We start from the raw sequence: 17,277 nt of genomic DNA, 5'->3' as shown, positions 1-17,277 counted from the left end.
AAGCAAGGTTCTCGGTGGTTTGCCGCCTTCTTGGGTCTCTGTAGTCTTCTTGCAGCTCTTCTCAGCCGTTTCCTGTTCTTGTTTCCGCAGCTCTGCCATTCTCCTATGGTGCCGCGCAGCATTTACCTGCTCGGACCTTCAGGCTTGCTTGTTCTCCGGCACGTCACACTTCAGCAAAGCAGGTAGGGACACCGGAACTCTCCCTATTTCGTCCCGGTAAGCAGCTGCAGGCTCGGCTCTTCCTGGTGCGGTCAAAGACCTCCCCTCACAGTGCCTCAGAGGTGGGACTGACAACATTCTTAGTCCCTCTTCCATCTTTAAACTACTTGTGACTGAACGACTAGACCGTTCACTCTGGTTTTCTGAGAGGTTGGTTAGGACTTTGGGTATCTTCCTTGTCTCAGTACTTTGTCGGGATGATTCTGTGGCGTTAGACCTGATCTTCCTTGTCCCAGTAGTACTATCACTGCTATAACAGAAATACATAGAGGAACCTATAGGGTCAGGGGAAGGCAAAAAAGATGAGGAAAGAAAGGTGGGTGAATGTGTGTTGTGCCGAGATGAATCCCGATGTCCTCCCCGTATCCCAGAGGGGGTATCCTTCCCTATGAGATCTGCCACTGAGTAGCAGCCCCAGGGGGACTATCAGGTAGCGGCCTCACCTCCTTGGCCTCATGGAAAGGTTCTACCCCTCGGGGAGCAGGGGCGGCATCATGAGACACTTCCTGCATGCAATCAATAGCCGAGATACACCCGTGGTCTAACTTCTGTTGTTATCATTCCATACACATTGATACATTGCGCCAGACACAATCTTGCATCCTTGGGGGAAATACTGGTAAGATATCCCTGATGAGTTAAACTTGGTGCGCTTTGCTATGCTAAACGCAACTCCTTCTGGGTAAAACACTTTCCTGTCTACATCCAGTGCTCTCACGTCTGACACTCTCCTACAGGATACCAAACAGAGCATCTTTGCCAGTTTGCCTGACAGCTGTTGCACTGAAAGCTGCTCATTACTCAGCCACTGAGTGACAGCTTCAGTACATTGTTGACGTCCCATAAAGATGAATACCTCAGAGTGTGAGGCTTACAAAACTTCAGTCCTCCGAGTAGCCGTGCCACTACGACCCGTCCGCATGCCCTGCAGAAATGGCTGATCTGTACACGCTGACTGTCCTGAACCCTCTTCCTTCATCTGAGAGCGACGCTACAAAATGAAGTACTTGCGCTATAGGGGCAGAAACGGGATGAACACGATACTGCTCACAACAGGCTTCCCAGCGTTGCCATAGGTCCTGAATGTAGAGGGGACCCATGATTCCTTATGAACTAAGCAGCCTGGCTCTAAATTCCCACAATGCTCCATCTCTGCCTGAAACTCTGCATGCGATCAGAGGGAGGCTCCCCACTTATACCAGGGGCTAACTGAGCCCCCACCGGACTAGTCAGCAGATCCTGTTGAAATTAAATCATTAATGGAAAATTCGAAGAAAGTTTCATCAGAACTGGAAACCATGCTTACGACTTCCAGGCAGATGCCACTATCACTACTTCCGCTCCCTCACTATGTATCTTTGGTAGCGCCTGGGCTAATATGACGAATGGGGGAAATGCATATTGTACTGCTTTGCCCCAATTCTACCTAGAGCTCCCAGATTTAATCTCCAGCTGAAGTATTTGGGAATCTGTGCCTTCAACCTGGACGCGAATAGGTCCATGTCTAGTGGACCCCATATTTCTCGTAATCTTGCAAATACTTCTCTGTGCAATATCCAATCGCTAGAGTCTTGCAGGTAACAGGAATGCCAGTCTGCCATTATGTTCTGCTCTCCCGGGAGATGCTCTGCTGTGATCGAGATCTTCCTCTTCAGGCAGTAATACCAAAAGTCCTTTGCCAATTCTACCAGCATCTTGTACCATGTGCCTCCTAAGTGGTTGATGTACTGTACCGCTGATGTGTTGTCCATCCTGAGGAGTAAGCAGCAGTTCACCTCGTCTTTCGCAAACATTTTCCCTGAGAAAGAGCTTGCTAATAGTTCCAAGTAGTTGATGTGCAGGTCCAGCTCCACCTCCAACCATTTGCTGCCCATCTCCAGCTGCCCGCATCTCAATCCCAAACCTGATCTGCTCGGATCTTATTCTTTGGGACGTCTCTGAAAATAGCTCGACCGTTCCACGCTTCAATTTTGTGCAGCCACCACTGCAGTTTCGTTCTACCCTCCTCGTTAAGCGGTACTAGCTGATGGTATCTCACTCCTCTTTGAAGATGTCTGATCTTCAACCTCTGCAGTGCTCTGTAGTGCAGCGGTGCAGGGAAAACGTCCTGTATGGAAGAGGATAACTGTTCCAATACTCGGGTTAGACTCTGAAGCGATATACTCATTTTCTTGAAGACTCCTCTCAATTCCTTCTTTATCGCTCTTATCTTCTGAGCGGGTCATTCTAGAGTCACTTTCCTGGTGTCTATCACAAAGCTAAGAACTCCATACGCCTGCTCGGAGTAAGTTCCGATTTCTCCCTGTTTATTAGAAATACTAGAGATGTCAGGAGTGCGCTCACCCACGGTACTTTCTCCTGGAGCGCTAGCTTGTCGTAAGCCAGGAATAGAATATCGTCTAGATACTGAATGATTCTAACTCCTCACTCTGTTATGGCCGCCACTATTGGTCTCATAAGCTTGGTGAACGCCCATGGCACTGATAACAGTGCAAAAGGCAGGCTCTTGAACTGCCAGAATTTCCCTTCCCAGATGAACTTGAAGTTTGAACGGTGCATGGACGCTACGGGTATTGTAAGATACGCGTCTTTCAGGCCCAAACTCGCTAACCAATCCTTTGAGTATGTCTCTGATATGTATCCCCTCTATCTTAAGGTGTCTGTACACTAGCCACTGGTTGAGATCTCTCAAGTTGATTACCAGCCTCATCTTGCCTTTCCTGTGCACTAAGAACATATTACTGTAGTACCCTAGTGAATGTGGGTCCCCCCTTTCTATTGCTCCTTTCACTCTCAGTAGCTCTAATTCTGCATCTAACAGCTCCTACTCTGCCTGCGAGGACATCAGTCAAGGAGGTATCCGTGCTTTTAGTGGCATGCTCATGAATTAAAGTTTGAACCCTGACAGTGTCTGTAAAACCCAAGAGTCATTTGATGGCACTTGTTAAGAACTCCACGGTTCTGCCTCACACCTGGAGGGTAACTCTCGCACAGGGCTTTTACTTGCATTTGCTCCCTGATGTCTGAGTAGCCTCTTCCTCTGTGGCCTCTTGAGCTCCTGCCGCGGCTCGTGTGAGAAAGTCCTCATGCCTGGTCTCCCAGTATTGTGCTCTCGCGCCCTGAGGTGGTCTTTGTGAGTTGTCAACAGACCTCTTTGCTTTTTCTAGTGTTGTAAATGTCCCCACAAATGTGTTCATTTCTTTAGCAAATGCTTTGCCAAAGAGTAGGCCCTGTGATGACTCTCCTGCATAATAGGAGGACAGGTCATCTAGCTTGTTATCTATCTTCACTAAAGACTTCTCCCATCTCCTAGACAACTCGCAATTTGCATTACCCAGCATGCACACTGCCTGTGATGCCCAGTTGGCCAGTATCTGGGCGTATACCGGTTCTCTGGTATCCTTTGCCATTTCGGCTAGGTCCATGATCTTAGCAATGGGCCTGGCTAGATCTAGGAGCTTATCTTGGTATCCCTTCTATGCCCTGGCCATAACTTTCCGCACATCTTTGGACCCCTTGTCATAAAAGGGAGCATTCTCGGGTCTAGCTCAGGCGTCTCCGCTACTTCCCTGATATCTCGGTTATTGGGCACTCTGCCTTCATGCAGAATCACGTCTCTTTCTCCAGGGGCTTAAGTAGCCTTTTTGCCATGTGCACAGTTACTCTGGGAGAGGGTAGCCAGTCGGTGGACCTACGATGCCTGATGCTTTCTGGTTTGAACATGTCCAAATTGTTCTTGTTCCCCTCTGGCCCTTTACCCTTGTTCTTACTGCTGTGGACCTGTTTGGCGGCACGTCTACCTGACAGGTCAATGTCACACTACATCAGTATCCCCTGTATTTTGCGCCCTGGGGAAGGGGCTGGGCATCAGCTATTTGAGAAGGAAAGCGCTTTTGAATTTATCGAAAGCATCGGCCACCTCCTGGGGCTGTCTTTTTTCCCCCCAGTCATCTGACTGAAGAAGGAGTAGAAGAGGACGTCGTCTTCTGGGTCTGCTCACTCCCCTGTTTATCAACTCCTCTTAGGAGGTGTCCAGTGGATGTCCCCTCTCCTGGACTGGATTTTCCCTGCTCTCCGCCCTTCTCTCTGCGTTATTGCTGCCCAGTAGGGGTTCCAGTATTTTCTGGTCTATCTGGCAAGGGCTTTACGCCCTGGGACACTGCTACCACTAGGCGATCCCCCAGCACTCTTTTAAAACTTAATGGCAGGCCCCTGCCCTCCTCAGCCATAAATTCACCTTGGCTGTAATCACTCCACCTACTTTGTTCTTCTACCACATCCATCTTGCAGATTATGATACCGGATTGGTTATGTCAGAATGCCCCTTTGCCTGAACTCGGTAGGCTGCAAGCTTAGTTTCATTTCTTTTCTGTTTTACTTCGAGAGGCCGAGGTGTATTGGTTATCTGCTCGTACACCCGAGACTTATGAGTGTATGCAACGTACACTGTGTGCTCTTAATCTTTGTTTCCCTGCTACAAGACCTCTCAGAGCTTGCTAGCGACTCGCTTATCCATGGGGGATCGTTCCTCTAGCAGACACACTTCTTATGATGTGCTGCAAAGCGACTAAGTCTAACACGGCAGTGAACGCCCCCCTGCTGGTGTAGCGGGGCGCAAGCTGGTGTCCCGGAGTGGGGGTGAATTCACTCACTGATCCGGCTCGCTCTCCCCCTGTGATGGAGCGTGCCGATGTGCGCTGTTCACGTGATGCTTACAATAACTGACTGACTGTGAAGCTATACAGTGTGCGATGCTCGCGAGACGCGTGTGCACACCAAAGCTGACAAACAGTCCTAATCTTGTGCAAGTCTCTTCTAGGTGTCCTGGTACATGTCGGTCTATTGTACAGTAAATCCTGTATACAACAATATACTGTACAATTCATCCTGTTAGCTGTATTTGATCAAATTATCTCTTTGAGTAGTGAAGGTACTTATCTGCTTGAAGAGCAGAAACAGACGAGAGGAAAGTACCTGGACAGGAAGTGACATACAGGGGAAGTAGTCCAGATTGGTTAAGACTGCAAGGAGTAAAACTACCCAAGAGAGGCTACTCATGAGGATTGGTAGTTCCAGTTCCATCTCTTGAAGTTTTCAAAGTTGTGTTGGAATAGAGTTGTGAAGAGCTGTTGAAGGGTGGCATAAAGAACTGAAAGCATAATGCTTGCCTCTGGTCTTGACCTATAATAGGTGCTCTAGGGTTAAGTTGCCACACATTTTGTAGTGATTTGAAATATTATTGGTGACTCCTTTTTAAAGATGTATGATACAGTGAAGTTTACTTGAGTGATGAAACCATTTATGTTAACACATAAACCGTCAAAAAGATTGAGTGGAAATTATTTACTGGCCCCGAGATTTGTCCCCCCTAAAAGGCTTGCGCATGCTCCTAGACTAAAGAACCTCGTTGCCTTTATGCTGTGCCCCACTGGCAGGAGGAGGAACACTATTAGGTAACAATACGTACACCCTTTACCAAAATTACACTCAACCACTAGAAAAATCTCATAATACAAAAAATGATTTTATTAAGACAATGGGTTAAAAATGTATTGAACAATCCATGATAAAAAAAACACACTATACAGATAAATGGTTACCTAAAATTCATACCACTCAACTCTAAACTCACAAAGTGCAATAGTGCTTCCTTTCAACCAAAACACCTTGCATACAAATTTTAGTACACACTCTATTCAACATACATTATTGTTCAGACACCTGTCGAATACACAAGATCGAGAGCTCATAAATTCTGAATTGCTCCCTCCCGACCCTTCGTGTCCTAATTAGGCGAATTCTTGTACACAAGGTTCTAATCAATTTGAGAATTAATTAATCAAAGTTGCCTAGAAATACAGCAACAACAACGCCCAACATGTTTCGTTCTCTTAACAATGTTAGGCCAATGACAGAACTTTTTCAGTGGAAATTCAACATTCAGGTTTTCTTAATCTTTCAAACGTTGTGTGAAAGTGTTCCTCTGTGACCCTATGGGGGACAACATAAAAAACAGCCATAGAATATGCTGTTACTAAATTAAATATTGCACCATCAGTGGAGTTCCTAGTCTCCTGTGGCAGATTTACCGTGGTAGCTTTAATAAATAATGCTGTCCACGGCATTGTAGGCGCGTCTTCAGAATAAAACAGCCCACCATTGTGGTAGACACCACGTACAATGATGCCGCTGTCTTTTAGCAGCTCTGGAAAAACAAACGACCTTAAGTACCAAATTTTAACCATCAAAATATGCTCATGGTTACCTCCAATATTATAAACTCAGTGTTAAATCCACTCTACGTTTGGGCAGGACTAGCGACCATACCTCCTTGGATGCCACCCTGCACTGGATGTCAAAGGACACATCCCGTGCCCAACCCAGTGTAGGGACGTATGGGGGAAGAACTAAGCACCTCCGGGACAAGACAACTGCATCCCTTCAGACTGCTCTGTGACCAACAACCCCCATCAAGTGCAAGTCTTCTAAACACTTGTGGTGTGTACCTAACCTGTTAATACATTCCCGCGCCTAGCACAATGGAGGTGTAAAACACCATTATTTAAATACTTAAATAAGCGAAAAACGATCCATTCATGACCATCACTAACTGGTTTCAATAAATCTCGAATGCGGGAACGCCCATTTCACCAGTCTGTCCAATTGCCACTGGGACAAGGCGTCACTAGCTTGGCTCTTCCTATTCGTTCTAATGGCTGGATTTTCTGCAGAACAAAAAGATCCCATTAGGTCCGTATTTATCTGAGGAAATACGTGATACGTTCGGACACAGTCTCGAGATACACACCATCTCTAAGGTGTTAACACTAACACTCCATAAGAAAGTGACAACGGTAGCCAAAGTTACTAAGATTGTATCCGAAAGGGTTCGCCACAACTTACTTCCTGTATGTTAAGCGTCCTCCATCACTTTCGCAGTCCTCGCGTAGGCGTGTCATCAGTCACCTGATACTAAAAATAACACGCTCCAGTCTTTCCTTAAATAAGGCGTTGGAGCAGCACCGGTGCCGTAAATAAACCTAATTAGGCTCTAAGGACCAAGTCGCCAGAAACATGCAGGCTGTATGAGCTAAGGTAAGAGATAAACAGCTTGCGTTCTAGCAGCAAAGTAAACGCCCATAAACTCACGTATTACCTACTGATTTTCCACCATTGTGCTACTTATGGCAAATTCAAACAGACAACAGTTTTAATATTAGTAAGAGTCGCCTCGCCGAAGTGGAAGGTGGCAGCTGTTATTAAACATTGGAAATATACTGCAAACCAGTCCGGTTCTGCTTGCATAAAGTGTTTAGCCTAATGGGCATATCCCGTATTGACATTCTACACCTCGCAATACTAGTCCCCTATACCGTCATTTCACACCACGCAATTCTAGTCCACGGGTTCCTTAAGTCCAGTGACTGCTGTATTACATAAAAATATGAGCCATTGTTCTTTCTCCTGTAGCTTTTTGGTTATCACAGCTTCGTTGCCTGGTTAAATATGGAGCAGAACTGTCCATTTGAGATCATTTGGTCCATGATCCATCATTAAAAAATGATTGACCATCGGAGCTGTAGAGACCTTATTCTTAATACAGCTCCTATGTTCGGAGATACAAACTTTAATTTTTCTTTTGGTCATACCAATATATAGCTTCCCGCACTGGCACCAGATAGGATACACCACATTACTTCTGTTACAGTTGCTAAAAGTCACTTGAGACCAGGGTTTGTCTAAGCCTAGTCAACCTGAGTCGTCCTACTAGTCAGGTGACAATTGACGCATTGACCACACAGTGCGTGGCCTGTTGCTTTTGGAAGACGCCATGTTTCTGTAATACTCATCTGTTTTCCTGGTCCTTTTGTGATGTCATTTTTTGTGAGTAGATCTTTAAGATTTGGGCCTCTCACTCACCTCCCATCAGGATACGCCAATTTTTCTTAATGATCTTAACAACCTGGTTCGTATGGGGGGTACATGTGCTTACAAATACTATACCTTCTTGCTCTTTTACTCTGTCGTTGTATTCTAACAGACCCGCACAATTGTTATTTTTAGATCTTTTGAGTGCACGATGCACTATTTTGGTTTGGTATTTTCTTGCGGTCAATTTTGAGCTCAGAGAATTGGCTTCCGTCAGGAAAATGTCTTTTGTGGAACTATTAATTTGAGCCGTAAAAATTCAACAGGGATGTTCTCCCTTGTGTGCCGGGGGTGACAACTGCCAAACTCTAAAAGCGAGTTGCGGTCTGTTGGTTTAAGGTATGGTCTGACCTGTAGGATGTTACGGCTGGTGTCAACCCAAATTGTGATATCCAGAAAATTAATCTTTAGATTGTTCTGTGTGGAAGTAAACTTTAAGTAAGGATTTTGTCAATTGATCCATAACATGAATTCTTTGAACAATTCACCAGAGCCATCCCACGCTATCGGAATGTTCTCTATATAACGACGCCACAAACTCAACTTCGAAAAGTACGGGTTAGTGGGGCTGTAGATGACCTTGTGTTTAAAACCCTCGACAAACAGATTAGCTGCCGACGGGGCTACTGAAGAACCCATTGCAGTGCCGTGGGTTTGGTGGAAAAGTTTTCCATTGAAACTAAAATAATTCTCAGTAAGCGACATTTCTGCACACTACAGAATAAAATTATTTGGTGTGTTCCCCTCTGTTCTTTTAGTGAGGAGTACCTCTTCCAACACCTGTAAAGTTTCCTGTTGTGGGATACAGGTGTAGAGTGACACTATATCTAAACTTACAAGCAATTGTGTGTTCGGGTCGAATTGCATCTCTTCCACTATATTAATGATTTCTATGGTATCCTGTACAAAGGAGTACATAGTATGCACAGAGGGTTTCAAATACCTGTCAGCAAATTTTGATAATGATTCAAGGATGGCACCAGTTCCGGAGACAATAGGACGGCCTGGAGGGTTAACCAAAGTCTTGTGAATTTTGGGTAAGATGTCGAATTTTGGTATGTGGGATTCTTAGCCATAAGGTACTCAATTTCTTGTGAGCAAATCCAGCCTCTGGCACAAGCCTTTTCGATTTTGTGATTGATCAGAATCGAAAGCCTATTCGTAGGGTCCGTCTCAATTGGTTGATAAAACTATCTGTCTTGCAATTTTGTCAAGCCTGTACATTTTAGCAACATTATTTTTATTTGATTTTGTTGGGTGCATAGTACCCTTGAGGTTTTTTTGTGGGATGTACGGGGCACATTCTAAAATTGTGCTTGATTAGCTCTGCGTTGTCCGATAGATGGTTTGGATAGTTAGGAACTCATGAGTGTACAAAAACATCTGGAGTTCTAAAGCTGGTTCATTGACATTTGTTTTCAAAATTAAACTTTATTGCCATTTTATTTAAAACACAGATCAGCAATAAAGCCTTCTCATACAACCAACACAATTGAGCCCTCTCTCCTCCCTTGCCCCACGCCCCTTTGCAGCAAAGTTTAATTGTCTCCTTGAAGTTCAAACAAAGGATGGTACCTCATTTCCATCCAGGTATTGCAGGGGCACGCTTGTTCGTGAATTGGAGAGCCTCCCCTGAAGTTCGCTTCATTCCGCAGGTCCCTGGGTGGTGCCAAGGACATGTTGAATTCCCCCTGTGGTGGCCGGCCCCCCTCATCTCACAGCCCACTCCTCTCCCCTGTCAGCCTCACTGCCCGTATTTTTGCAAAGAAAGGAAGTCGCAGGCCTTCAATGTCGCACCTGGACTCGTCCAGGAGATGAGTGAGGTATTACATATCGTAAATGGCTCGGCATTCGTGAGCTTTTCTACAGTCTGACCAGGCAGTATCAACCAGAGACCATCATGATCTTAAACATGTGCCCTGTTCCGGTTCCGGCTCTTCCTCTGTTCCTACCCCAAAAAGGAGAAGACATGGCGAAAGCTCCCTCTGGATCCCATCCACCGCTTCTATCCAGTACAGGACCTCCCACCAATACGCCTGTACCCTTGAGCAGCCTCACCACATATGAATATAATCCCTGTTTTCACAGTGGCACTAACAGGAGTGTGGGTCATATCCCTCCCGCATTCAAGCAATCATCGCTGGGGGGTTATGCCATCTATGCAGCAGCTCCAGTTAGGGCATGGTGTCTATACTGGAGTGAGGCCGTAGAGCGGTTAGCCCTCCTGCACATTTGTGCCCATAATGTGTCCTCAATGTCCCTACCCAGATCCTGTCCCCATTTGATTTTCGATGGTCCCCAGGGTTTGCCAAGAGGATCCTCTTATACAATCCGGCTATGAGCCCCCTGGTTCCTCTCTGTGTGATCAGGAACCTTTCAAAGCTCGTCAGCTCCCTCCTTAGGTTTTCACCCCACCGGCTCTCAATCAGGACCCCCTTCAGTTGCAGGAAGCAGAAAGGCGACAATTTGTGCATTCCCAGGGCTTCCTCCGACCTACGCAAGGATATGAAGGTGTCTCCTTCCCACAGTTGCCCTGCCCTGCTTAGTCCAGCCTCATACCAGGGCTGGAATGCCAATGGCTCTTCAATCCCATCCCTCAATAGGGGAACCCAAATACAGCTCAGGGTGACGGTCACGTTGTGAGCCACCTATTGTCCCTGCCCTCCCTCCATGTGGACCACAGGAACCCCAAGACCGGGTGACGCAGCACTCTCTTCAGGACACGGGCTTGGTTCACTGACATTTTAGCACATCGCTCAAATGCAGTCATTGAATTACTGGACATTTTACTACATGCCCTTATTAAAAGATATTTATTTTATATATTTATTTGTATAGCAATCAGACCCAGAGGTATCACTGCGCTTGTACATGGTTGGTGCAGTAGTGAGGCAGTAATATGGGAGTTAAAAGTGGTAACATTTGCAGTTATTTAAAAAACTCATACTAAGAAGATAATTGTCGGAATTTAGTTGAAATTCCAGCTTTGTCTGTACCCTACAGTGTACATACATACATGGTAAATGTACTAGTTTATTTGCAGGAAAATATTGTGAAAAATATTTTATGGAAACATCACTTTGTGCCGCTTAAGGAAGTCCCCTAACCAAAACCTACCTGTCATCCACACTGCTTCAGCCGGGTGTATGTTCTCTCTGTTTTGACTTTCGGTGCAGTCTTTCCCTACAAAGAAAAATATAAAAAAATGTGCCTCAATAAGTGATTGCCTCGCGTGTTGTTATATTTTTATCGCGGGATCACTGTGGTGACATTTCCTTATTGCAGCACAGCTGCAGTGTTACCTGCTTAGTACAAGGCCACAGAATTTAATTTTCCTTATTGCTGGTCAGCCATCACTATTATTGCAGTGCAGCTGTGATGCGATTTCAAATATTTCTTGGCAGGTGCAGTGTCACATTAATATTGAAGGAGTTTGCAATACTGACATTCCTTTAATGTTATTATTGTTGCAGTCACCCATAATGTGGTATTGTATTGTAATTTTTCATACTTTTATATTGTGTGCTCAGTTGAAAGTGATGCGTCTAACAATTCAACTTGACTTAACCTTCATTTTTTAATAGATTGAGATCCATGTAGACAAGTGAACTCAATACTATTATTGTTTCTTTATAACTTTCTGGCTTCTGACTTTCTAGCATTAGGATAACCTTTCTGCGGTCAAACAAAACTGTTTTTGTCAAATGTCTCTTGCATGTATTTCATTTGTTAGCGTTTCATGGTTGCAGGCCATATTTAAGGATTGGGTACCAGAACACAGTTCTACACTCTCATTTAACTACAGTTCGTTTAAGATAGATCTAATAATGTAACTCGTAAGCCTCTTTTTGCAAAATAATGTATGGTTTATCAATCGTAGGTGCTGAAACTTCACCCATGCTTGGCACCTATTAAAGTAGCTTTAGACACAGGCAAAGGACCAGCACAGGACCTCAGACAGGTTGGCACAATGCATTTATTTTTTCCATTTTTATTTCGTATAATGTCTGCATATTTCTAAATCAATGATCTATCCCTTTGTTAATGTTCTAAAACTGCTAAAACCCACCTCGTAATTCTGAAATGTGTCAAGTTTGTTTATTTTAAGGTTCGTTTCAGAACACCAAAAGAAAATGGGTTTATATACCTTAGAGTTTAATTTGATTTTGAAAAGACTGATCTCTTTGCTTATGCACCATTTGTTCTCTGTGACAGGTATGTCAAGGATTGTTCTGTGAACTGTTAGAAAATGGAGTTTCTGTGTGGCCTGGATATCTGGAAATGGCGCACACTTCACTGGAGCAGCTGTATATAAAGTAAGGATGAAAGGCTGGTATTAGAAGGTGTGAGATATACATTTATTCAATTCTTTTATAAACATTTGGTTTAAGAATACAGCAATTTATGATGCAAAAGTAAAGAAGAACTTTTATGGTAAATATGAAACTACTGAACATATAGCTTTGTAGTGCCTTCTGTACAATAGCACTCTTCTGTAAAGCAACAACTGGCAGCTGTGACCCCATTCCACGTATAAGGTTGAAAAGCTCCCCTGGGTATGGTTTACGCACCATTCACAATAGTTGTTTGTATTTCCTTTCTACATCTGATCTATTTTGCTTAACTGAAGCGTAAGCTGAATTCCTCTCTGCTGTGTAGCCAGCAGTCACCTGTTTTGGTGCTTTGACATGATCCCTGAAACATAGTTCTCTGAATCACCTTACTGACTCAAATTCAGTTTTGGAAATCTGCAAACCATTGTTATTTCTAACAGTGCCTTCATTACTTAACGGTAATCAGCATACCTTATTTGAGGTCACTTCAGAAGAAAAGTACCACACGGCCCCATCAAAAAAAAATTTGTTTTTTTAGCAAGCCTCCATTATGTTACTGGGTTTAATACCAAGCTCTGTTGTCATTTGCATTGCACACAGGCACTCTGGTGGGTCTGAAAGAAAAGGTTGGTCGGGGGAATTCGTTTTATGGGTGGGAACATTGAAAATGCACTTAAGCTTTGCTATTGGTGCAGACCTGAATTATGAAATACCCAGAGCTCTACATGCTGGCATGTTTCTAGGTGGTCCATGCCATGAGCATCAAGGCATTTATTTGTTCCTGGGGGGAACTATGGTGCTAGAATGCAATGATGGCACTGTTATGTATGTTGGATCTTTGCTGTTTGATTTCTGTTGCAGAGGATATTAAATTGATGTATGTGATTGGATTAGTTGGTTTGCATATAGTGTGTTTAGGAGTAGTGGTTGAGAATGTTAGTTAAGAGAGATTAGTGGAGGCCCCAGTGGTTAGCTTAGAGCATCCATCCAGTGTGTCTGTGGCAACGTATTGGTGCGAGTATCCCTTGGGCGTCGTCTCCCCAGTGGAGCGCTTCATGGAAGGTTCTTGTATAGAGATGTCCTGAAGCCTGTTGATGTGGGCTGGCAGTTAACAACGTGCAGCGACTGGACCTGGATGATTGGGGAAACACTACAAGGGGGAATAATTACTGAAAACATGGGTAGCATGCAGCAGTGGGTACCAAGTAGAGTGGATGGGAATAGTTTCCAAGATGAGTTCAGAGAAGTGATTAAAGAGAGAGCAAAATCCCATTGGGATCCTTATGAACCACCCGGCATGTCAAGAGGTCCAGTGCAATATCTAGGGGCCAGTCGTACAAGTTACTTTTGGCAGCATGAGCAAATAACTAACTACATCGGGCAGTGCGACACATGGAGGTAACACAGTGTACTTGTTACTGTGGGAGCAAAATCCCATTATAGCACAGATTAGTGGGAAGAAAACCAAGACCTTATCTTCTAATACCACTGTTGCACCATAACCACCTCTGTGATGACTTGCACTTATATCTTTTGGGTCGCTGAAGCAATACCGCAAATCAATCGAAGTCAAAATATCGCACACATTTGTGGGAAACAAGAGATCAAAACTATAGTGTAGCACAAATTATGGCAGGACACCAGTGACAAAATCACTAGGGTACATCTGTGAGCAAAATCGTAGTATAGCAGAATTACGAAGGGAGACCAGGGGAAGGGGCAGAGTTAATGTGGAACACCAGGAAGCAGAATCACATAAAACAAATTACAGTGGGGCACAAGGAAGCGAAACCACAGTACTGCCAGGTCTGAAAATGTGCATGTCCTACTGCTGTTGCCGGGTGATAATTCAGCCTGGGCGAGAGAGAAATGGTGTGCTATGTGCATACTATTACATACTATTACATATATACTATATACTGTAATTGCATTGCAATAGTATTGCATACTATTACATATATACTATATACTGGAAAACTGTAATTCACACCAGTAGGTTAATGACATTGATGATCTAGCTTAGTAGTATGGCTTTGCAAAACACTTTGACTCCTGAATTATGGTAACACACCTGTGATTACTTTTTTTTATTCAATTTTTATTAACATTTTCACTACAACAAAGCTAAAGAAACAAACAAAACCACAATAAAACCATAAATAAATAACATCATTCCCACTCCTATCCTTTTCCAAACCCCTCCCTTCCCCTCCACCCTAAGAAATGACACACTGTATCGTACTGCCACTGGTGCAATGACTTAATAGCGTGGAGCACATACTGGCAAGCAATCAAAACCTTAAATGCTGTACTACACATTCTGTGCCATAATGCCCCATTGAATTCAAAGCCCAAGTCCTGTTCCCACCTACTCCGAACTTTAGCAGTGCTCCCCTCACCCGCTTCTACAGAGCACCTTACAACAGTGAAAAGAATCCCTTAATTTCTGTGAGAGTCCTGAATTGTCTCCATTAGAATGAGATCCTGCTGCACCTCTGTCTTTCAGCCACAATCACCCCCTTCAATTGCAAATAAGAGAACATGGACAGAATCCCAATTCCCAGGGCTTCTTCCAGTTCCGAGATGAGGGGGTATACTGCCCATTCCTCCACCACTGTCCGACTTGTCAAACCCGCCACAAACCAAGTCTGGAATCTATCCACATTTGGGATATGCTCTCTCACCCCCGGGGCCCACAAATGACTCATCCGGGAAGGCCAAGTCATAACCCCCTGCATTTCCGGCCTCTTTGACCAAATATTCCAAATAGCTTGGAGTATGGGATGCTCCCTTATCCTTCACAGAATCAGATTCTGTGGTGCCCACAACCACTCCCCCACAGTTGCTGATCGAAGGAAGTAATTGTCCAACCCAACCAACTGACTCTCCACCTGTTCACTTAAGTGAGGTAGCACGACCCACAGCTGAGCAACCTTATAATACAAATGCAGGTCTGGGAAACCCACCCCATCTCTTTCGGAAGTTCCACAAAGTCATACGCCTCTGGCGCTGTCTTTCCCTGCCACAGGAACTTGAAAAGACGACCCTTCACTCCCCCAAGCATGTAATGGGGAACCCCAATGGGCAACATCTGAAATAAGTGCAATAGCCTGGGAAGGAAATTCATCTTGATGGTGTTAAGATGGCCCATCCATGATATGGTAAGTTTATCCCATTTCACCATGTCCTTGTATAACCTCTGCAACCCGTGCAAGTCCCTTGTAATAAGCACCCCAAGATAGTGCAAATGCTCCTCCTTTACCTCCATTCCCAATCGGTCCATACCCCGTGCATCCTGATCCCCCTCCTGATCAAATGGAAATAGAATACATTTACCCATGTTAAATTTGAAAACAGAGTATGCCCCATACTGTTCAATCAGCTCCACTGCAACCAGGAACAATCCCAGCGGGTTCCGAAGGTGCAACAGAATATAGGCTGCATATAACCCTAACTTATATTCCAAGTTCCCTGCTCATATACCTCTCACAGAACCTCCCTTAACCTTTTGGGCCAATGGTTCCAAAGAAAGTGCAAAAAGAAGTGGAGAAGGGGGACATCCTTGCGTGTACCCTGAGACTTTTGGGGAAATCACCCATTTGCCGCAACACACACTGTGAGGCTTGAATACCCAGCCATGATTCCATTCAGCACCTTACACCCAAATCCAAACTTGCACAAAACTGCCTCAAGAAAGGCCCAGTCAACCCTGTGAAAAGCCTCTTGTATTGGGGAGACCCCCGGCCGACCCATAGAGCCAGGGTTTGCTCCGGAGTACTTTAAGACGAGATAGCTGTACCTTTGAGATGGATGGGGGTGCAGGTTTATTACTCCAACACCAATAAATAAGGACAACTCAATGGTTTGGCAAAGGGAGTCCGTTTAATGACGAGTACAAAAAACAGGGAGTGATGGAAATCAGCAGTGATGCGATAGTCCGTCTCGCTTCAACTCCAACAATCTTCATACAAACAGTGACATTTATACTCAAAACTCGTCATAATTGACGTGTAACACTCAAAGGTTAACATGCATTTCTATTGGTTAGGAAAGGGTAACTTTAATAAAGGTGCTATATCTGTATATGATAACGGAGTGAGGGGATTGGATAAACACTATCAGGTGGGCGTCTAAGCCTTCCCTTCAAACACGACTATTGTAGACGTCACTAAGAGTACGACCTCCCACTGGTTCTGCTATCTGTAGGACCCTAGATTATTTGCACTTTACTTAGCAGCACGCAGAACGGTCAGCTAGGTGCAGGGTGCCCCTTGATTCACCCTGCCTTTCTTTAATCAGTCATTACTTTAGCGGCTATGTGTCAATTAGTTCACTGTGGTTGGCCTCGAAACTGCATCTTCTTGTCTTAAAAAGTTCTGATATCTCTGTCTGGGCGGTTGCCAAGGGTAGGTGTGAACCCGTGCTCCTTCTCGCTCGGATGGTCACGTGCTACCCTCACTGTGAATTTTCCGAGTTTCTCTCAATTAGTGCATTAAAATTCTTATTCGGCTTGCCACCTGCCTACACCTCCTTATCTCGACCTTCCAAAGACAGGATATTCTGTTCTTAAGGTACTGTTAGTTCTTTCTATTGGTCTGACCTTGGCTCTTGCTGGTGCAAGTTGCATCTGCTGAGTTTCGATTCAGCCGTCTCTTCTCGTTTAGCTAGAATACAAATCTTATCCTGTTTGGCCTCTAGTAACCTGAGTTGATTCTGCTTTTTGTGTAAAGTGGACTCGCACTTATAATACTGTGCTTCGTTTTGAGGTATATTATGTATAATGACGCTTGCCGCT

General features: G+C 44.6%; 1 protein-coding gene across 7 annotated transcripts in view; it reads left to right on the top strand.

Annotated features, from left to right (window-relative positions):
• The window catches only part of POLG2 (DNA polymerase gamma 2, accessory subunit), a 367,703-nt gene that overhangs the window by 247,175 nt on the left and 103,251 nt on the right, over positions 1-17,277 (top strand). For 4 of the 7 annotated variants that reach the window (XM_069655004.1, XM_069655005.1, XM_069655006.1 and 1 more), the window contains 2 exons: positions 12,029-12,109; positions 12,364-12,464. In XM_069655004.1, coding sequence (XP_069511105.1) covers positions 12,029-12,109; positions 12,364-12,464 — 182 coding nt within the window. Of the gene's footprint in view, positions 1-12,028; positions 12,110-12,363; positions 12,492-17,277 lie in introns of those variants that run through there. The other 3 variants (XM_069655007.1, XM_069655009.1, XR_011305148.1) reach the window with 2 other exon arrangements.

The sequence above is a fragment of the Ambystoma mexicanum genome, chromosome 3q, assembly GCF_040938575.1.
Source record: "Ambystoma mexicanum isolate Mex_15411 chromosome 3q, UKY_AmexF1_1, whole genome shotgun sequence".
Classification (NCBI taxonomy): Eukaryota; Metazoa; Chordata; class Amphibia; order Caudata; family Ambystomatidae; genus Ambystoma; species Ambystoma mexicanum.
The sequence above is the reverse complement of the archived record's forward strand: the minus strand, read 5'-3'. Positions and strand labels throughout refer to the sequence as shown.